The following is a 23,336-nucleotide window of genomic DNA, read 5'->3' as shown; positions in this document are numbered from 1 at the left end:
CACGTTCAGGAAACGCTGCGTGTTTGACGCTGCGTGGGGCCGCAGCGTCAAACACGCAGCATCCAGATGTTCCAGCATAGTGGAGGGGATTTTATGAAATCCCGTCTCCACTATGCGTGGTAACACGCATCCGGCGGCCCTGCGACTCCGGACATGCGGCGCGTCTTTTAAGATCGCAGCATGTCCGTGTACCTTGCGGCGACGCTGCGCCGCCGCAAGGTATAACACCGGGCCCTATGTGTGGCGTGCGATGAACCCGGATGTGGTCTATGAACACATCCGGCATCATCGCGTCACAGAAGGGGGCGGAGCTTAGCGCGGAGCGGGTTTGCCGCTCCGACCAAACCGCCGGCCATCCTGAAGGTGGACACGTACCTTTACAGTGAAATACTTGGCAGACTTTATTTGGATGCTCAATTTTAGAAGATCTCCATGATTGAATAACACTGACTGAAGGCTCGTAATAGATGTTAGCTGAGACTTGGTAGAAAAAGTAGTCAAAACCCCAATTTTCTCGTGTATATTATTAAATTAGGGTAAGGCAAGATCGTTGTGTAGATCAGTGAATTCATTTTTGTGAACAAGATGTTTTTGGATCGTGAAATTGAATTCTTCGGGGCGTGGCTATGTAGCTGAAGAAGAAGGAGGCATCCTAGGAGAGCTCCATACATCCTGAGCTGATTCTGCTATAAATATTGTGCGTGACCGAGCGGTACTAGCCCGGATCGGGACCCCATGCACCGGAGAGTCTGGTGGACCTTCTGGGAGACCGCTGTGGAGATTTGCGGAGCCGGGAGCTGCAGAAGCTAAAACAGGCAGGAGAGCCCCATGTGCAGCGGCGGCCATCTTGGGAGCGCGCGCTAGGGAGCACAAGACACCGCGCTGTTCATTGCCGGAGCTGGACCTCCCACCGTCTCGGAGGCAGCGGTGACTGACCGCACTGGTGGGCGCGACGAGGGACCTGCAAGAGGGAGCAGGAAAGAACGCGGTGCTGCTCTCTGCTGGAGCCGGGTCCCCCTCATCTTGGTGGCGGTGGATACTACTGGTAAGCCGTGAGGACTGATGCAAGTGGCGGTACATGCCGGGGGTAGCGGCCATCATATCAGCGCACACCCTGACAGTTAGGGAAGTGCGCTTCTAATCTTATTAGCGGCGCTGGGCGGTGGGTGTGCGCCTGAAGAAGTAGGGGTGGTGCAGTGTGTGCCCTGAGAAAGTGGGACCTGCGCCCCCCTGTCGGGTGGACATTTTCCCTGCTAACGCCATAACATTACAGGGATTAACCCCTTTTCAGCTGCTCCCCTTATGATAACTGTGGAATTGCACGGCTTGAGTGTTACAGCGGCTATCTCTATATACCGGATACCCTAAACTGCCTGCCCAGTGGACTCCTGTCTTATAACCTCGGGCTCCATAATACAAGTCTCAAAATCGGAATACAGCTTGTCCATAATTACTCCTTGGGTCGCTTTGTGAAATCCCCTTGTGAATATCCATCATGCAGCACCCTAGAGGAGCATCGGCTGCTGAAAAATTAAAAAAATATGCCAAAGATGATCCTCATGATAATGTGCGCAATCTTAGAAATAATCCTACACCGTCTCAACGTAAAGGACGCCCCTCCGACAGCAATGAGGAGGGAGGAGAGGATGAACTGACTCTTAAACAGGCATCAGAGCAGTTGATGCAGGCTATCTCCCTCACTAGATCAGCTCTTACGGAGAAAATAGAAGATGTGCATACTGAGGTGGGACGCCTGCGTCATGACATGCAAACTATGAGAGGGCGCATCACGGAGGTTGAAACGAGGGTGTCTCATATTGAAGACACTATCGCCCCTATGGAGGCTAAACTGACCAAAGCTGCCGGATCCGTAAATGCCTGGAAGCAAAAGGCAGACGACTTGGAAAATAGACTGCGCCGCAATAATATCCGAATTATAGGTCTCCCGGAGCGGTCGGAGGGTCAGCAGCCTGAACAGTTTCTGGAGGAATGGCTCAAGTCATCACTGGGAGATGGATTCTCCTCGACATTCGCGGTGGAAAGGGCCCATAGGGTCCCGACCAGGCCTCTTCCTCCTGGAGCCCCGCCGCGGCCTTTCCTGGCGCGTCTCCTTAATTGTAGAGACAGAGATATCATCCTCCGCTTAGCACGGCAGAAGGGCCTCATCAAATTCGATAATGCTACCATATCGATTTTTCCAGATTTTTCTATGGAACTTCAAAAGCAGCGAGCACGATTTATGGATATCAAGAAACAACTTAGAGATAAGAACATCGTTTACTCCATGCTTTATCCGGCCCGGCTTCGCATCGTTTATAAGGGCTCCTCCTTATTCTTCACGGATCCAGCGGAGGCGACTGAGTGGTTGCGGTCTCGCGGGGGGTCGAATGCGGAAGACCCCTAACCTGAGCTCCCTGATTAATGGCAACATAGATAGAGCTTTCTGTCTGGATGCGGAAAATATCAACAATACCGGACACTGAGTCCAGTGAGGGTATCCCCTATTCAATTTGACTGTGGGAGTATGGAAATATGCTCCCCTACTGTTCAAGTTTTGTTTAGTTTGGTTTTATATACTAGTTTTGGATGTTTATTAAGCATGGCTGCCTCTAATGCTAATTCTTTGCTCGGTGCGGTGCCGTTAGACTGCACCCGAATGATAATGATATATATCAATGCTCCCTTTAAGAGTAAATATGGGGGCTGAACTTATATGTATGACCTGGAACATACGAGGTATAAAAACTCCTCGAAAGAAAATTAAGGTGTTTTCGCAGATTAAAAGATATCACCCTCAAGTCGTAGCTCTGATAGAGACACATCTGACAAGAGACACGGTTCGATGTATACAAAAGCCATGGGTACAGTGGTCCCTACACGCATTCCACACTAGCTATTCAAGAGGGGTCTCTCTGCTGATACACAAGGAGGTCAGATGGGAGGCTAAAGAGGCGAGACGTGATCCGGAGGGTCGTTTCGTCTTTGTGCATGCATTTATTAACTCACGAGAGTATGTGTTGTTGTGTATCTATAACCCCCCTCCCGCTAACATGTCAATCCTACGTATGGCTCTGGGCTTCTCCTTAAAATATCCGGAAGCCAATGTTATTTGTATGGGAGACTTTAATTTAATAATGAATCAGTCCATGGATAGATTGAGATTGGACGATGTGGACTCAGGGGAAGTTGTGCCTCAGCACCCCTCACAATTAGCACTATTTATGGAAGGGAGTGGGTGGCTAGATTTATGGAGAATAAACCATCCAGAAGTTAAGGGGTACACCTGCCACTCGTCTACTAGGCAGTCTTTGTCTCGAATAGACTATATATTTGGGTCGGGTGGCTTGGCGCTATGGGTGGATAGCATCGAACATGGTAACCGGGGGATCTCAGATCATAGCCCGATCATTCTTAAACTTAAATATGGGCAATCCGATAATAGCAATAGGTCCTGGAAATTAAATCCCTTTTGGTTAAAATTGATAGACTCTAGTGATAGGACGGTTGATCAGTTGAATAGCTTTGTGCTGACACATTCGGAAATCCAAAACCTTGGTCTATTCTGGGATACCCTGAAGGCATACTTGAGGGGATGCTTGTCTTCTACCATTTCCTATATTAAGAGAGTGACGGCGAGGGAGGACGAGGAGATAGAGCAAAGATTAAAAGACTCAGAGGCCACTTATATAGCTAATCAGTCCAGCAGTAATAGAATTGAGTGGCTTACTTCCCAGAGATTGTATACCCAACATACAGATGCTAAGTCAAAGCGCAAATTATTTTTTACTCGTCAGTCCTACTTTGAGCTAGGGAATCAAGCCAGCACACTCCTGGCCTTCTTGGTGCGCCAGCATAGCACCTCCAACACAATATTGCAGATCCGGGTGTCCGATGGCTCATTGGTGTCCTCTACTGATGGAATACTTCAGGGCTTTTATGATTATTATACTTCGTTGTATAAGTCTAAGAGTGGTTTAGATGTCGATGAATGCCTGGATTATCTATCGGATATAACATTCCCCTCGCTGAGTCCATCCCAACGAGCTCTTATGGAGGCTGAATTTACTCTGGAAGAGGTAGAACATGCTATAGCAGATATGGCCACCGGGAAAGCCCCGGGACCTGATGGATTTCCCATTGAATTTTATAGAAAATATCGTGATAAATTAGCACCTATATTGCTGAAGGTACTAAGGGGAATATGGGAGGGAGAATCGGTACCCGAATCGTTTTATGATGCTAATATTATTGTGCTTAGGAAGGAGGGGAAGGATCCTCTGGATTGTGGATCATATAGACCAATTTCTTTAGTGAATGTGGACTACAAAATTTTCACTAAAATTCTGGCTACTAGATTGAATGCGATCATACTAGATCTCATACACCCAGATCAAACTGGCTTTATGCCCGGGAAAAATACCTCTATTAATATTAGAAGAGTGCAATCGGTCATTCAATATAGTTCATTAGAGCCAGACAATAAGTGGGCATTAGCTTCGTTGGATGCAGCTAAGGCTTTTGACTCCCTTGAGTGGTCCTTTTTAACTGCATGCTTACGGAAATATGGGTTTGGGAATAAATTTCTAAGAGGGATAGGTACACTATATGCGAAACCTGGGGCACGTATGGTGGTAAACGGTTCTGTATCTGCACCATTTTCCTTACATAGGGGAACTCGCCAGGGATGCCCTCTCTCCCCAGCTCTATTTGCCTTGGCTATAGAAGCCCTGGCAATACGGATGAGGTCCTCTGTAGACATTAAAGGGATACATATTGCTGACCGGGTGGACATTATTGGTCTTTATGCAGACGATATGGTGGTGTTTATGGACCAGACAGAAGATACATTGCCAAAAGTAATAACGATGATTGATAAATTTAGTACATTTTCTGGTCTATATATAAATTGGGATAAATCTGCTTTGATGCCTCTCTCCCATACCCCAATGCCATGCCTTGAAACCCTCTCGCTGCTGCCCATTGTCTCCAATTTTAAATACCTTGGAATACATATGTCTCAATGCAGTCACCAAGATTTGCATCTCAATATATATCCACTATTGGACGTGGTTAAATCTAAATTTGCTACCTGGGACAAGCTCCCGCTATCTGTGGCTGGTCGTATTAACCTGATCAAAATGATATTACTCCCAAAATTGAGCTATTGTCTTCAACATAGTGCCGTTTTAATACCTAAATCTTTCTTTGCAACCCTGAATTCCCTTACCACATCCTTCATATGGGGGAAAGCTAGGCCTAGACTTAAATTATCCATTCTACAGAGACCCAAACAGGGGGGTGGGGCTGCCTTGCCGGACTTCTATCTGTACTACCTTGCTGGGCAGGCAAAAATGATAAATAAATGGATGCCCGGGGAGTCTCTTCCCAACTCTGAAAGCCATGTATTACATTCAGCTCAGATTGATTGCCCGCTGGGCTTTTTGGAAATGGAGAAAATTACTGTCCCTCGTTTGCTTCCTTTGCTCCGATTGGCCCGTTCGATATGGAGGCAAATTAAAAAAGTTACAAAATCTGTTGATATAGCAGCCGAAATGCCATTGTGGAACAATAGCTATTTCCCGGGATTATTAGGCCATCCATCTACTGAATTTTGGATATCGTATGGTGTCCTCACAGTGAGTGATATACATAGCCAAGGAATTTTTGTTTCTTTTGAACAATTACAAAATACTCACAATATACCGAGATCTCAATTTTTCCGTTATTTACAATTAAGATCTGCTTTCCAATCATATGTACGGCATACGGGTGCAGGTAGAACTATTTCAACTTTACCATTAATAGGAATTCTCAAATCACAAGGGCCTCAGGGACTCATCTCTTCTTTATATACCTATATGTTATCCATAGGCGAAGAATCCACCTTAGATTTAATTAAGGGAAAATGGGGGAGGCTACTTCCAGATACACTAGGAGAAGAATGGGATGAAATCTTGGAATCCCCGACTAGGGTCTCCCCATCAATCAATAATAGGATGACCCAACTGTATATTATATATCAATCCTATTTGACCCCGACTCGTCTATTTAAAATGGGCCATCTTCATTCATCAGACTGCTTGAGGTGTCATTCCAGTGACGCAGATTTCATTCATATGATCTGGAAATGTCCTGTTGTTTTTCAATTTTGGAAAGAGGTAACGGTACTATTGACATCCTTGGTGTCGATCCCTGTTCCACTTGAGCCACTGGTATGCCTGTTTGGGGTATGGGAGGCAGAGACATGGGATCACCACACGGGAATCTTTCTGAGAGAATCGCTATTTATGGCACGAAAGGTGTTAGCAATGCGTTGGATGGGAGGTCCTGTCCATCTCTTAGGGCATGGATTGACTTAGTGAACTCAATTATTCCATATGAGCGGACGCTATATCAAAACAGGGGTTGTCCAGCCAAATTTGAGAAGATATGGGGAAGATGGAACTCATCCGGCCATACTGTTTAGATCAAAATAACTCAGTATACGTATAAAAAGGGTGTACGATTATGCGGACACTATTTACTCACAGGGCGGAGTCTATTTAGAACTCTCCTGCAAGAGGCACTATGTTATGTTAGTTTTGGAGGCTTTATTAGAAGTTAATGTAGTTAAGGTTTAAATAAGATGTTACTGATTAACATACACAGTTTATTATCTTTATAATATTTTATACACGGCTATGTATGGTAATTTTCTATAACTAACTAATGGATAATGATGTATACAAGCAAATGTGTGTATGATCTGTCCTGTAATTAATAAACGAATTTAAAAAAAAAAATTGAATTCTTCAGTAGGTTTTTCTTATGTTATCGAAGAGCAGCATGATATATGGACAAACCCTGATTCCAGCAATGTGTCACTGGGCTTCTTGCTGCAGTTTTGATAAAATCACTGTTTTATCTGCTGAAGTTCTCTGAATGCTGAGCCCTGCATAACCCCGCCCACACCACTGATTGGCAGCTTTCTGTGGACACTGTGCATAGGCAGGAGGGGGCGGAATTACATTGCACGAGGATTACGTGGCACAAGATGAGTGATGCTGTCCTGCTGATAAAACACTGATTTTATTGAAACACACAGCCCCTTTTTTAACATGAATTCACAATTATCTTGCAGTGTAAATGTCCCTTAAGTGACACATTGCTGCAATCAGGAACTCTGTCTCTACATTGTGCCGCTCTCAGGTTAAGTAGCAAAAATCTGCTGACAGATTTCCTTTAAAGGTAATCTGTTACCAGGTTTTGCCACCAGGTTTTGCCACCAATCTGACAGCAGCATAACATAGAGAGAGATTTCAGCGATGTCACCTAATGGGCTGCTTGCTGTAGTTTTCATGGAATCATTGTTTTATCAGCCGGTGATTATCATTAGAGGACTAGTAACCCTGCTGCCAGATAGTCAAGCATATTCATGAGCTCTGTATAACCCTGCCCTCACCACAGATTGAGTTTGTGGTGGGCTGATTTATACAGTGATAAGGATTCAGAGAACTGCTAGATCTGTAGCAGAAAAAAGTCATTTTATCAAAATAACACTAAGCAGGCCTGTCAATGACACATTGCGGAATCAGGGTCTCTGCCCCTACATCATGCTGCACTCTGATGGGGAAGCAAAAACCTGGTGACAGATTCCCTTTAATTGTTCAGTCACATTTTCTTACTAAGACATAAAAATCCATTTCTCCTTCACCACATTGGGGGGCACAGAACCATGGGTGTTATGCTGCTGTCGCTAGGAGGCTGACACTAAGTTGAGACAAAGTTAGCTCCTCCCCTGCAGTATACACCCTCATGCTGGCTTCTAGAGACCCAGTTCAAGCTTAGTGTCCATAGGAGGCACACTGGGTCTGCTATTCAGACCAGAACTTTTAGGCTATGTGCGCACGCAGGAAAAGAGGTGCAGAATTTTCCCCCAATCTCGGCAGCCATCTTCCCTGCAGCACCGCTGTTCTGGCCGCCCTTAGTCTGCACATGTCAAGCCCTGGAAGCCGGTCTTCTCCCTTACTCAGCGCGCCGCCTCATCTGATTGCGGGACACACAGGACCTGGGTAAGGAGTCTGTACTAGGTGCTTCCCTGCAGCTTTACCCCTCTTAGTTTCCACTAGCAGCTTTTTTACTTATATTGGGGTACATCATGTCGCAGTCAAGGGCTAAAAAGGCTTCAAAGGTTCATACCACCTTTTTCACTGTGTGTACCACCTGCCAGGCTCCTCTCCCTCAGCCTCTCCTCTCTGCCCAGCCTGTGATGCCCATTGTGCCCAGGAGCCCTCCGCCGCTACCGACCCCAGTGTATCTAGCCCCCCTGAGTGGGCCGCGTCACTGTCACAATCCATGGCTTCGCTGGCCAAAGCGATTGAATCCCTTTATTACCCCTCTGAGGAGCGGGGCACTCGTTTACCTGGGTTAAGAGACCCCTCCCTTACAGGGGAATCATCGGCCAGCAGGGGCCGCTCTCACCTGAAGGAGGTACGGTCATCCAAAAAACGGATCCGCTCTACCTCTCCTGAACATTCACCAAGCCATTCAGCCTCTGGTAGCTCCACTTCTCGCTCCCCCTCTCCAGGGGTTCGCAGCGATCATGACTCTGAGTATGAGGCGTCCTTGGACCCTGATTCTCCGGAGTTTCAATCGACTGTGGATTCCCTCATTGAAGCTGTCAATCATGCGCTAAAGGTTGATGATGACCCTAATTCGGCTCCGGATCATGCAGTATCTTTTACAAGAACCAAGCGATCCCATAGGGTGTTCGCCTCTCATTTCTTAGATATAGTCCGGCGACACAGGGAGTGACCGGATAAGCGCTTTACGGGTAAAAACGCCCTGGGATTGAAGTTTCTTTATCGCCTCTCATTGGGGGACACAGGAACCATGGGTGTATGCTGCTGCCACTAGGAGGCTGGCACTATGCAAATAAAAGTTAGCTCCTCCTCTGCAGTGTACACCCCACCGACTGGCATTATACTCTTCAGTTTAGCTTAGTGTCAGTAGGAGGTGGACACGGGTGTTTCATTAGACCCTTATCTACCTCAATGTGTGTTGTTTTTTTTCAGGGCCCCTGTGGATGCATGGGATTTAAACCTGGTACTGGACGTTCTGAGGGTTTCTCCCTTTGAGCCCCTTAGGGAGATTCCTCTATCAGTTCTATCTTGGAAGGTGACCTTTCTTGTGGCCATCACGTCTATTCGCCGCGTTTCCGAGTTAGCGGCCCTGTCTTGCCGACCTCCATTTTTGGTCATTCACCAGGACAAGGTGGTCTTCCGGCCTCCACCTTCTTTTCTTCCTAAGGTGTTTTCTACCTTCCACCTCAACGAGGACATCGTTCTACCTTCCTTTTGTCCAGCTCGACTCATCCTCTGGAGCGATCGTTGAACAAGCTGGACCTCGTCAGGGCAGTGAGGATCTACCTGGATAGAACGTCCACTTTCCGGAAGACTGATTCCTTTTTCGTCATTCCTGATGGCACGCGCAGAGGCCAACCGGCTTCCAAGGCGACTATTGCTTGCTGGATCAGAATGGCAATTTTGGAGGCTTACCGGGTCAAGAACAGAGTGCCCCCTCCTGGGATTAAGGCTCACTCTACCCGGGCTGTCGGCGCCTCCTGGGCGGTTCACCACAGGGCTTCCGCCCTACAGCTTTGCAAAGCGGCAACTTGGTCTTCCATCCACACGTTCGCCAAATTCTACAAGGTCCATACCTACGCTTCGGCGGATGCCAGCCTAGGCAGAAGGATCTTGCAGGCGGCAGTGGTGAGTCCTCTGACCTGATGGAAGTCTGTTTTCCCGCCCGTGGGACTGCTTTGGGACGTCCCATGGTTCCTGTGTCCCCCAATGAGAGGCGATAAAGAAAACAGGATTTTTGGTTGCTTACTGTAAAATCTGTTTCTTGGAGCCTCCATTGGGGGTCACAGCTCCCTCCCAATGTTTCTGTTATATGTTCTATGACTGTTCTCACGCTTACAGTTCTCAAGTTTGTGGTTATGGTTTTTCAACCTTGCTCATTATCTCCTACTGCTTTCTCACTAACTGAAGAGTATAATGCCAGTCGGTGGTGTGTACACTGCAGAGGAGGAGCTAACTTTATTTGCATAGTGTCAGCCTCCTAGTGGCAGCAGCATACACCCATGGTTCCTGTGGAGGCTCCAAGAAACAGATTTTACGGTAAGCAACCAAAAATCCTGTTATCCCTTTTCCGCAGATCTTTTCCCAGATTGGATGGAACCTCCAACAGTGGATCCTCCGGTATCGCGTTTGGCTACCAAAACACTTTTCTCTGTACCTGATGGGGCTTCAATTAAAAATACCACAAAACGCCAGATAGATTCCCTGGCTTGCTCAGTATATGAAGCCTCAGGTTCCTCTTTATCCCCTTCCTTTGCGGCGGCATGGGTCGCAAAAGCAATGGTTTTCTGGGCAGATGCCCTTGCAAAATCTATTCAGGACCAGGCTCTTCCGTCTGAGGCGGCGGATCTCGCCAAACAAATCGCTATGGCTGGAGACTATTTGATGTATGCGTCTGTAGACGCAGCAGACTGTGCGGCAATTGCTGCCTCAAACACCGTCACCATTAGGAGAGCACTATGGCTTAGAGAGTGGTGCGTGGATTCCTCCTCTAAAAAGTATCTGATTTCTCTGCCTTTTCAGAGCGGACGTCTGTTTGGAGAAAAATTAGACCAGCTTATTTCCGATGCTACAGGAGGGAAAAGGAAATTCCTCCCGCAGCACAGGCCTAAAATTGCTTTTCAGCGTCAGCAACAGTTTCCCTTTTGGCCCTTTCGCAATAGCCCATTCTGGTCCTCCACCACGGCTTCATCCAGATCAGAACGATCTCCAAGTACAGAGAGAGACCCTCGGCTCTCATACACGCCGAATCGGTCCTGTCAAGGTAAGCCTAGGCAACCCAGAACCAGGGGATCCGGGCCCTCCAGATTTCCTTCACAATGACTCTGGGAGTTTTCCGGTCGAGACCACCAGAGTAGGCCGACGCCTGCTTCTTTCAACTTGTCTGGCTTTCCGTTAACCACGACGAATGGGTCAGAGACCTGGTGTCTTCTCGTTACAAAATAGATTTCTCCGGCACGGTTTTTTCCCTCTCTTCCCCCAAGTTCAGGAGCTCAGTCTCGCACACTTCACCGTGCCATCGAAACTCTCCGCCGAAATGGAGTAATTGTTCTGGTTCCAGAACACGAGAGATTCAGATGTTTTTACTCAAACCTCTTCGTCCTTCCAAAAAAGGGTGGGACGGTGCGCCCTATTTTGGATTTAAAGCTCCTAATCAAGTATGTAAAGGTCCGGCACTTCAGGATGGAATCCCTCAGGTCGGTCATCTCTTCACTGGAGAGAGGAGAGTTTCTAGCATCAACAGACATCAAAGATGCTTATCTCCATATCCCAGTCTTCCCGCCACATCAAAGGTTCCTGCGTTTTGCCATCCAGGAGGACCATTTTCAGTTCACGGCCTTACCCTTTAGCCTTGCCACCACGCCCAGGGTATTCACAAAGGTCATGGCCATTCTTCACTCCCGAGGAGTGGTCGTGTTGCCATACTTAGACGACTTCCTGATCAAAGGTCCGTCCTATCATGCCTGTGAAGCAAGTGTCCGCATTACCTTAATACCCTTTCACGCCTGGGCTGGCTGATCAACTTGGACAAGTCCTCCCCTGTTCCAGCCTGACAGATCTCCTTCCTAGGCGTGATCCTGGACATGTCCAAGGGGCTGGTCCTGCTTCCTCGGTCCAAGGCCCAGCAGGGAACCCGGACGCTTTGTCGTCCCTTCCCTCATTCCATTCCATTTGCCATGAGGATCCTGGGAAAAATGGTGGCCGCAATGGAAGCGGTTTCCTTCGCTCAACTGCATCTCCGCCCCTTACAACAGGCTCTGCTGGACAACTGGGACAGGAGTCCCTTATCCCTCGATCGGCCATGTCCTCTGCCCCCGCGGATCAGGCAAGCGCTCAAATGGTGGACTTTGGAATCATCCCTCATCCAGGGGAGGTCCTTTCTCCCAACCCACTGGCTGGTGGTGACTACCGAGGCCAGCCTCCTCGGTTGGGGAGCGGTATTTCGCCACCACACTGCCCAAGGGCGTTGGACCATTCAGGAGTCGAGACTTCCGATAAACATCTTGGAGATTCGAGCGATCAGATTTGTCCTGAGACGTTTCCACTTCCTCCTCGTGGGTCACCCAATTCGGATTCAATCAGACAGCGTCACAGCTGTGGCGTACATAAACCATCAGGGGGGACCCGCAGCAGAGCGGCGATGCGGGAGGTCTGCCACATTCTCCGTTGGGCCGAGAACAACCGCTCCATCATTTCCATCGTGCACATTCCAGGCGTCGAAAACTGGGCGGCGGACTTTGTCAGCCGTAAGGGTCTCGCCACGGGAGAGTGGGAACTCCATCCAGAGGTCTTCCAGCAGAATTGCCTTCACTGGGGTACTCCGGACGTGGATCTGATGGCGTCCAGACTGAACGTAAACGTTCCCAACTTCATAGCACGTTCTCGGGATCCCCAGGCCATTGGAGTGGATGCTCAGTTCTCTCAAGGGTCAGATCTCGGCATTATCCGTGTTGTTCCAACGCAAGATTGCTACTGACTTGCAAGTCAGGACTTTTGTTCAGGGGGTTTCCCATGTCGTACCCCCCTATAGAATGCCCTTAGAGACTTGGGATCTCAATTTGATCCTGGGTGTCCTTCAGGAGCCCCCTTTTGAACCTCTGCTGGATGTCTCGCTAATTGTCCTCTCCTGGAAGGTCGTCTTCCTTGTTGCAATAACCTCTATCATGCAAGTCTGAGTTGGCCGCCCTGTCCTGCCGGGTGCCCTTCCTTTCCTTCCGCCAGGACAAGGTAGTCCTATGTCCACCTCCGTCCTTTCTTCTCAAGGTGGTTTCATCCCTCCACCTTAATGAAGATACCGTTCTTCCCTCCTTCTGCCCGCAGCCAAGACATCGGGTTGAAAAGGCCCTTCACACCTTGGACGTGGTGAGGGCCCTCTGGAAGTACACTTCTAGGACTGCCACCTTCCGCAAATCGGACTCCCTCTTTGTGCTCCCGGAGGGTCACAAAAAGGGTTTAGCCACTTCTAAAGCCACGATAGCCAGATGGATCCGATCAGCTATTCAAGAATCTTATCGGGCTAGGGGCAGACCTATCCCACTCGGTCAGTGGGTGCTTCCTGGGCCATTTGGCACCAGGCCTCGGCAGAGCAGGTTTGCAAGGCCGCAACATGGTCCAGCCTGCATACTTTCACGAAGCACTACAACGTTCACACTCCATCTTCTGCGGAATCGTCCCTTGGCAGACGTATTCCGCAGGCGGCCATTGCACATTTATAGTCCGTTGGTACACGGAGTTATTTGGTTGTATTGTTTCCCACCCAGGGACGCTTTGGGACGTCCCATGGTTCTGTGTCCCACCAATGTGGCGAAGGAGAAATAGGGACTTTTGTGTACTCACCGTAAAATCCTTTTCTCCGAGCCATTCATTGGGGGACACAGCACCCACCCTGTTAGCCTTATGGCTCGTTTTCTTTTTTGGTTCTTGACTTACTCTGATACGTTGCACTCAATTATGTAAGATGTTGTTACTGATCTCCTACTGCTTTTACACTGAACTGGGTCTCTGGAAGCCAGCACGAGGGTGTATACTGCAGGGGAGGAGCTAACTTTTTTTGTCTCCACTTAGTGTCAGCCTCCTAGCGACAGCAGCATAACACCCATGGTTCTGTGTCCCCCAATGAGTGGCTCGGAGAAAAGGATTTTATGGTGAGTGCACAAAAATCCCTATTTCCCCAAAACAATGATTACATGAAGGTAAAGATGCAATGTGGTCAGTCCCAGAAATCATTGTGTTCTTGTAATTGGTGAGATGCCATGTGCCTGTAATATCAGGCTAGAATACCCTGGATGGACAAGCATATATACAGCAGTCACTGTAATTGATTCATTCATTGTAGCAATGAATCAGATGGAAGTAAAAGGGGTATTCCCATCTCCCAAGATCCTATCCCAATATGTAGTAGGAATAATAATATTAGCAAATATCTCCAATTAGAAATGGAGTATAGTTTTTCTGATAAGCTATTTCACTTACCACATGTGCAGGCATTGCAGGACCTTAGGTATCCATGGTTAGGACCACTAGCAACTATGCATCACTTTATCAGTGATTGTAACCATGGACATCCAAGGTCCTTCAATGCCTGCACATGAGGAAAGAGACACAGCGATTCAGAAAAACTAGACTACATTTCTAATTTCTAGGTATTTGCTATTATTATTACACCTCCTACATATTGGGATAGGAGCTTAGAGATGGGAATACCCCTTTAAGGAGATCATGCTTGCCATTGGTAAGAGTAGTAGATATGTTGAGCATAGTCAAACACTACAGGCAAAACTGAGCCTTCTGCCCAGTGTCACGTTTGATGGAGTGATGCAGCGAAGATTCGCTCGGTCATGCACTGCTACAACTTACATCGGTTTTCCATGCTCCTATATTTTTGGACTTGCTTCCCAGATGCCCTGTACTGTGTGTAGCATTTCACATTACATATACACTATAGTTTTGTTTGTTTTTTTTTCTCCTTGACAGGAATGTTTTAACCCTGCTATGCAGTTGCACCTTGTCCACCATGCTCCTCGCAATATCCCTCAATGTGTGTCCAAAAATGCATCAAGCCTCGGCGACCTTCTTGTGGGGTTCTTGAAATACTTTGCCATAGAATTTGAGTAAGTGAAGTAACTATTCCCATCTACTAGACTAGAGTAAACCTACGCTATAGAATGCCAGTTACGTCTTGTGTTGGAAAGTGCGATATTTCAGAATGTGCTGCCGAGTATTAAAACCAAAAGGAGCGCTAGTAATAGTTCTGTTATGGTTGTACTTTCCACTGATAGGCGACAACTGCTTCTTTATAAGGGTTGACTTATTTTTAATGCAAATCGGACGGGTCCCCCGTGGCCCCAGCAGATGTCTACATAGCTAGATTCCCTGCCTGACAGTCCCGATATTACATTACACACATAACAAGATCTTTAGAATAAGTATTGCTGAAGTATGTAAGTGAGGGCGTTAACTAGTCAATGGAGCGTTAGTTTCCCCAGACTAGTCAGCCCTCTTAAATGTTATCACGCCCCTGAAGATTTTTTTAAAAGCCATTAAAACTATGTAGGTCTTTATTGCCTATTTTGTATTGTACTCCTTCCTGCCAGAATTGTTTACTTGTTCCAATTAGGACTAAAGTTAATTCTGGAGACGGATCCAGTCTGTGCCATCCCATAGTAATGCTGCATGTCTCTCTTAGCTGGAAAAGCAAGATGATTTCAGTTCGCGAAGGCAAAGCCATGCAACGGACAGAAGGCCTTGAATGGAGGAACAAATACATCTGTGTAGAAGGTAAGGAAGACATGCCTCCTAATTACTGTAATAGAAAATAAAGGGGCTGCTGCTTACTAGGCCCCTGCAGTTTCGCACGTGAGACCAAGAGGCACCCAGGATGACACACTAATGTGAAGTGAACACTGCCCTTGTCCAGCTGCCATGAAGGACCAAACTGGACACCAGGCCAGGGGAGTTCGGATCTTTTTGCTCCTCCATACAGACTACAAATAATCCTATGTAATCTAATCCTGCAATCAAACTGGGGGACCAGACAAAGGTTGTAGTCTGTTGTCACAGGCACAGCGGCACGGAGCTGAGGATGCCAAAATAGTAGGAAATGGTTGTGAAAATCCAAGTTCAAAGCATCGTTATTTTTCATAATTGAGGATGATACAATGGTTATGAAGGTGGGTCACTCATCAGACTGCATTGTTATGCAGTTTTGCCACAAAACAGATTTATTGACTTATTATGTGGGCGCAGCCTAGAGCTGCCCCGTTCCTGTTCCCTGGCTATAATCCTACATGGTCTGAGTCTTGTACGCTCGCCCACTATGCCGATTCAGTGAAGGGATCATGATCTTCTGATGTACTGCGCCACTTCCTCCTGTGATCTTCTGATGTACCAAACCACTTCTTCCTGTCTGACGAGGAGTTTATAACCTGAAATGTTCTGTTCACAAGAAAATATGTTCATAAATGCGGCGTGTCTTTATGGATCTGGATCCAATCCAATTGGTCTCTTTTGTGGCAAAACTTCTTGTTTTGGAATGCTGCTCTATGGCTTACTGAGCAGTTGGCCAGCTCTATTGGAACAGGCCCCATGGCTTTATTCTCGGAGTTGTGCTGGCTGGACTTGTGTATACTTGGCTTTACATGTCAGTTTATTTAAAAATGGTTTTTAAGTGTATGTTTTCTTGTGTAGAGCCATTCGATAGGACGAACACTGCTAGAGCGGTACATGAAAAACAGAAATTTGACATAATTCAGGAGGAATTCATGAAGGTACGATTATTGGGAGAATGGGTATGTGGATTTTGTCAGTTCCATTCACACTGCACAACTGTAGTTAAGCGAGGGTTATCCGGGACTTTAACCCCTTCTCGCAATGCACCGTACATGTACTGCTCTGTGTGAGATGCGCTCCCGCAAAGAGCAGTACATGTACGGCGACACGATCGCGTGGCCTCACACTGAGCGCCACAGCAATCGTATGCGGGTGTCAGCTCTGTGAGAGCTGACACCTTGCAGCAACACCCACGATCGGTGCTAGCACTGGCTGCGGGCATTAAACCCTTCTGCTACTGGCAGTAGTGACAGCGGCATAAAGGAGCGTCATTTCCTGCGATCGCGTTATCCTTGATGGTCTCCATGGAGACCCCCGGCACCAAGATGCCGCGGGGTCCTGCAGGTAAGGTGGCTAACCAGTGCCTGCAAACAGCAGGACCGGAGACGCCTCCTTCCCTGCCTGTCAGTCGCTGCTCTGATGTTCTGCAGGGCAGATGTATTGAAAAACATCACATCAGCGATCTGATGTTATACAGTGATGTCCCAGGATGGGACAATGTAAAAAAATAAATAAAAAATAGTGTTAAAATATTTTTTACAAAATCCCCAAATAAAGAAAAACATATTTTTCCAATAAATACATTTATATAAATAAGTAATAAAAGTAAACTTAAGAACCAGCTCTATAAAACTATCCCACTAGTTAACCCCTTCAATAAACACCGTAAAACGAAATAAAAACAAGGCAAGAAGAAAACGTGCAATAATACGTGATCAAAAAGACGAATGTGAATAAAAATGGTACCACTTGTCCCGCAAAAAAAAACAGCTGTATGGCGGCTTATCAGCAGAAAAATTAAAAAGCTATACCGTATATACTCGAGTATAAGCAGAGACCCCTACACAATAAACTGTGAAAACTTAATTGAGACATGAGTAGGTTGTGTTTTTGAATATCCATATTGAATCAGGAGCCCCATATAATGCTCCATAAAGTTTATGATGGGCCCCATAAGATGCTCCATAATAAAATACGCCCCATATAATGCTGCACAAATGTTAATTATGACCCCATAAGATGCTCCAAAGACATATTTGCCCCATATAATGCTCCACAAATGCTGATTATGGCCCCATAAGATGCTCCAAAGACATATTTGCCCCGTGTAATGCTCCACAAATGCTGATTATGGCCCCCATAAGATGCTCCATAGATACATTGGCCAAAAATGTGGAAAAATTATAGCTCTCAAAATGTGGTGATGCAAATACTAGTTTTTGCAATAAAAAGCATCTTTTAGGCTAGGTTCACATTGGCATTTCTGTGTGCAGCGTATCATCTACATGCGCAAACACATGCCAAAACGCATGCAAAAGCATCATCTTGCGCATAATGCAAACAAAAAAGCTTCGTGTGCATGAGTTTAAATGCGTTTTGGCATGCGTTTGCGTTTTTTATGCGCATGGTGGAGACGGTGACATCATTTTCTGGACATGATCAGTCTAAAGTACACATGCGTATGCATGTCCTTACGTACCAATGCGTTCCCATAGACAGTAATGTGTTTTTTGGACGCGATCATCCATAATTGTCCGCATGCGGACGGTTGCGCAATATTTAACGCCTAAAAAAATGCAACATGTTGCGTTCACCGACACCGCTGCACACCGCGAAAAGGCGCATCAGCATGCGAACGCATGCAAAAGCAGGTCCCTGCATACACCATGTTAGATATGCACGCATGATGCATGCGGATCATACGCAGCACACAGAAACGCTAATGTGAACCCGGCCTTAGTGTGTGACAGCAGCCAAACATAAAAACTGATAGAAGGTCTTTTTTTTACACGTCCTGATATTCTCGGTACCGGAGATGTCAGTGTTTGTGTGTGTGTGTGTGTGTAATACTTCCCTTACATGTGTGGCATCCGTGTGCCGCATCATTACCACACGGACGGGCGCCAGGGAAGAAGCATTACAGTAAGCACTGTTCCCCAGCACCGTGTGCTGAACATGGCTCTCATCATTCTCCCCTGCTCTGCCGGCGATTGGTGCGAGCAGGGGAGAATGATGAGTTATATTTAAGTGATAAGAGACAGCAGGTGGCGACTGATGAGGCTATTACTCCCATCAGTCTGCCCCTGCTGCTGCCGCTGCTAATAAGTGACATCAGGAGGAGCTAATGGGGTATTCATCAGCCGCCTGAGCTATAAATGAATTAAAACAAATGGCGTGGGTTTCCCTGTATTTTCTATAACCAGCCAGGCAAGGTTGCTTATCAAGAATAGAGGGGTCCTCACGCTGTTTTTTTTTTTTTTCTAAATTATTTAAATTTAAAAAAAACTGCGTAGGTGCACCCCCCATTTTTGGCAACCAGCCTTGCTAAAGCTCACAGCTGGGGATTAGTAAGGGGCCATGGATATTGACCCCCCAGCATTAAAATAGCAGCCCGCAGCTGCCCAGAAAAAACACCTCTATTATATGCGCCAATTTTGGTGCTTTGTCCGGCTCTTCCTACTTGTCCTGTAGCTGTGGCAAGTGGGGTTTATATTTGTGTGGTTGATGTCACCTTTGTGTTATCAGGTGACATCAAGCCCATGGCTTAGTGATGGAGAAGCGTCTATAAGACACCTATCCTTTACTAATCCTATAGTTATAAGGTAAATTAGAAATAAAACAAAACACACTTTTCTATTTTTATTTAAAAATAGCAAAGTTATATTCACCTAATGCTTAGTTCCACCATAGCTTTCTTTCTCCTGTAATAAAACAAAAATAAAAAACCATAACCCTCACCTGTCAGTCGTTCTGTCCCACACTGTAATCTGTCTGGGGGATAATTGGTTTTCAACCTGGACGGTGCCAAGATGAGATCGTCCCGGCTGAGAACCACTAGTAAATGATCTGCGTGCGCAGCATCAGTGACCGGTGGTGACGACATAGAGGTTACCTCCGGTCACTGAGGCTGTGTTCCCAGCTGGGCTGAACTGCATAAAAGTGCCGTCGACCACAGTCATTAAACCCCAAAGTAAGTGCTCACTGCTCAGCGTAGCTCGCCGGATAACTGTGATCCCAAATGTTATGTAAAATGTTCCCAATAAAAGCTTCAACTCAATCCAGTAAAAAAGCAAGCCTCTACTCAGGACCATCATTTTGTTAACGGAAGTATATTGGGCTTCCACGTTACTGGTGGCACAAAGGCTCTGGAAAGCGAATTGTCTCTTCACCCGCCAAAAGAAATTCAGCAAATTCTGCACTCCCAAATCTAAATGCCCCCTCCTTTCTGAGCCCCACATTGTACCTAAACCACATATTATGTCCACGTTTTCGCATTTCTGAAGCGATGAGAGCCCGCCTAACTTATGGGTGCATGTCTCCAGAAGCATGAGCTGGGCATAACGTACTGGTGGCTACTGTGTACTGGCCACTACAGCGTACTAGTCACTACGACGGCAGTTTGCAATTTTCACTCGGCAATATTCATTGCTGCTTGTTTCTGGAAAACACCCATGGAGTCAAAATAGTCACTGCACCTGTAGATAAATTCCCCAAGGGGTATAGTTTCCCTAATGGGGTCACTTGAGGGGGCTCTGTATATGGAGTCTGCAAACTTCTAGGAAACTCTGCGCTCCAGGAGACAAATAGCGCTCTGTTCCTCCCGAGTCTCTCCGTATGGTTAAGTAGTACGGTACAGCTACATATGGGGTATTGCCACATTCAGTACAAATTGTGGTGCCATTTTAACCTCTTAGTGACAGAGCCAATTTGGTACTTAATGACCAGGCCAATTTTTGCAATTCTGACCACTGTCACTTTGAGGTTATAACTCTGGAACGCTTCAACGGATCCCGCTGATTCTGAGATTGTTTTTTCGTGACATATTGTACTTCATGTTAGTGGTAACATTTCTTCGATATTACTTGCGATTATTTATGAAAAAAACGGAAATATGGCGAAAATTTTTAAAATTTTGCAATTTTCAAACTTTGTATTTTTATGCCATTAAATCAGAGAGATATGTCACAAAAAATAGTTAATAAATAACATTTCCCACATGTCTACTTTACATCAGCACAATTTTGGAAACAAAATTTTTTTTTGTTAGGGAGTTATAAGGGTTAAAAGTTGACCAGCAATTTCTCATTTTTACAACACCATTTTTTTTAGGGACCACATCACATTTGAAGTCATTTTGAGGGGTCTATATGATAGAAAATAATGAAGTGTGACACCATTCTAAAAACTGCACCCCTCAAGGTGCTCAAAACCACATTCAAGAAGTTTATTAACCCTTTACGTGCTTCACATTAACTGAAACAATGTGGAAGGAAAAAATTAACATTTAACTTTTTTTTGCAAACATCTTAATTCAGAACCATTTTTTTTATTTTCACAAGTGTAAAAACAGAAATGTAACCATAAATTTTGTTATGCAATTTCTCCTGAATACGACAATACCCCATATGTGGGGGTAAACCACTTTTTGGGCGCACCGCAGAACTTAGAAGTGAAGGAGCGCCGTTTGACTTTTTCAATGCAGAATTGGCTGGAATTGAGATCGGACGCCATGTCACGTTTAGAGAGCCCCTGATGTGCCTAAACAGTGGAAACCCCCCACAAGTGACACCATTTTGGAAGCTAGACCCCTTAAGGAACTTATCTAGATGTGTGGTGAGCACTTTGAACCCCCAAGTGCTTCACAGAAGTTTATAACGTAGAGCCGTGAAAATAAAAAATCGCTTTTTACACAAATGATCTTTTCGCCCACAAATTCTTATTTTCACAAGGGTAACAGGAGAAATTAGACCACAAAAGTTGTTGTGCGATTTCTCCTGAATACGTCGATACCCCATATGTGAGGGTAAACCACTGTTTGGGCGCACCGCAGAGCTTGGAAGTGAAGGAGCGCCGTTTTACTTTTTCAATGTAGAATTGGCTGGAATTGAGATTGGACGCCATGTCGCGTTTGGAGAGCCTCTGATGTGCCTAAACAGTGGAAACCCCCCACAAGTGACCCCATTTTGGAAACTAGACCCCCCATGGAACTTATCTAGATGTGTGGTGAGAACTTTGAATGCTCAAGTGCTTCACAGAAGTTTAGAATGCACAGTCGTGAAAATAAAAAATATTTATTTTTTTTTCACAAAAAAGATATTGTAGCCCCCAAGTTTTTATTTTCACAAGGGTAACAAGAGAAATTGGACCCCAGAAGTTGTTGTCCAATTTATCCCGAGTACGCTGATGCCCCATATGTGGGGGTAACCCACTGTTTGGGCGCACGGCAGAGCTCAGAAGGGAGGGAGCACCATTTGACTTTTTGAGCGCAAAATTGGCTGTCGTGTTTGGAGACCCCCTGATGTACCTAAACAGTGGAAACCCCCCAATTCTAGCTCCAACCCTAACCCCAACACACCCCTAACCCTAATCCCAACCTGATCCATAATCCTAATCACTAAACCTAACCATAATCACAACCCTTACCCCAAAACAACCCTAATGTCAACCCTAACCATAACCCTAATCAAAACCCTAAATCCAACACACCCCTAATCCTAATCTCAACCCTAATCTCAACCCTAACCTCAAACCCAACCCTAATCCCAATACACCCCTAATCACAACCCTAACCTTAACCCTAATCCCAAACCTAACCCTAATCCCAAGCGTAACCCTAATGCCAACCCTAACCCTAATACCAACCCTAATCCAAACCCTAACCCTAATCCCAGCTCTAACCCTAACTTTAGCCCCAACCCTAGCCCTAACTTTAGCCCCAACCCTAACCCTAGCCCTAAGGCTACTTTCACACTTGCGTCGTTTGGCATCCGTCGCAATCCGTCGTTTTGGACAAGAAACGGATCCTGCAAATGTGCCCGCAGGATGCGTTTTTTGCCCATAGACACGGATGGCCACACGTCGCGTCCGTCGTGCACTGGATCAGTTGTGTTTTGGCGGAGCGTCGGCACAAAAAAACGTTCAATGAAACGTTTTTTTGTACGTCGCATCCGCCATTTCTGACCGCGCATGCGTGGCCGTAACTCCGCCCCCTCCTCCCCAGGACATAGATTGGGCAGCGGATGCGTTGAAAAACTACAGCTGCTGCCCACGTTGTGCACAATTTTCACAACGTGCGTCGGTATGTCGGGCCGACGCATTGCGACGGCCCCATACCGACGTAAGTGTGAAAGAAGCATAACCCTAAATTTAGCCCCAACCCTAACCCTAAATTTAGCCCCAACCCTACCCCTAACCCTACCCCTAATTTTAGCCCCAACTGCTGTTCTCCTGCCGGCCGGCAGATGGAGACAGATGGCGGGCGCACGCGATGCGGGCGCCCGCCATTTTCTTCTGCCGGCGGCCAGGAGGAGCAGCAAGAGGATCCAGGGACCTAGGTGAGTATGATAGGGTCCCCGAATCCCCCTATTTCTCTGTCCTCTGATGTGCGATCACATCAGAGGACAGAGATTTACACTTTACTTTTTTTTTTTTTTTTGCGGTCGCCGGTAAACAGTTAATTACCGGCGATCGCAAAACAGGGGTCGGTAATACCGACCCCGATCATGCTCTTTGGGGTCTCGGCTACCCCCGGCAGCCGAGACCCCAAAGATTCTCCCGGTGCCGGCCGGCGGGCGCACTGCGCACGCGCCCGCCATTTTGAAGATGGCGGCGCCCACCGGGAGACACGAGGAGCATCGGGGGAGCTAGGTGAGTATTGGGGGGCCACCTGGGACCCCTTTTCTCTGTCCTCCGATGTGCGATCACATCGGAGGACAGAGAAATTAAAAAGAGATCGCGTTTTTTTTTTTTTTTTTTTTGCGATCGCCGGTAAACGGTTAATTACCGGCGATCGCAAATGCGGGGTGGGTTAAAAACCCCCCGAATCATGTTCTCTGGGGTCTCGGCTACCCCCGGCAGCCGAGACCCTGGAGAAAATCGGCCTCTGGG

The 23,336-nt window shown here is 46.7% G+C and overlaps 1 protein-coding gene across 1 annotated transcript in view; it reads left to right on the top strand.

The window, feature by feature from the left end:
- Window positions 1-23,336, top strand: part of TENT2 (terminal nucleotidyltransferase 2) — a 74,923-nt gene that overhangs the window by 41,283 nt on the left and 10,304 nt on the right. The window contains exons 11-13 of the mRNA XM_069749817.1: window positions 14,595-14,731; window positions 15,307-15,398; window positions 16,308-16,387. Of these exons, the coding sequence (XP_069605918.1) occupies window positions 14,595-14,731; window positions 15,307-15,398; window positions 16,308-16,387 (309 nt within the window). The remainder of the gene's footprint in view (window positions 1-14,594; window positions 14,732-15,306; window positions 15,399-16,307; window positions 16,388-23,336) is intronic.

This window comes from Ranitomeya imitator, chromosome 1 (assembly GCF_032444005.1).
Source record: "Ranitomeya imitator isolate aRanImi1 chromosome 1, aRanImi1.pri, whole genome shotgun sequence".
NCBI lineage: Eukaryota > Metazoa > Chordata > Amphibia > Anura > Dendrobatidae > Ranitomeya > Ranitomeya imitator.
The sequence above is the reverse complement of the archived record's forward strand: the minus strand, read 5'-3'. Positions and strand labels throughout refer to the sequence as shown.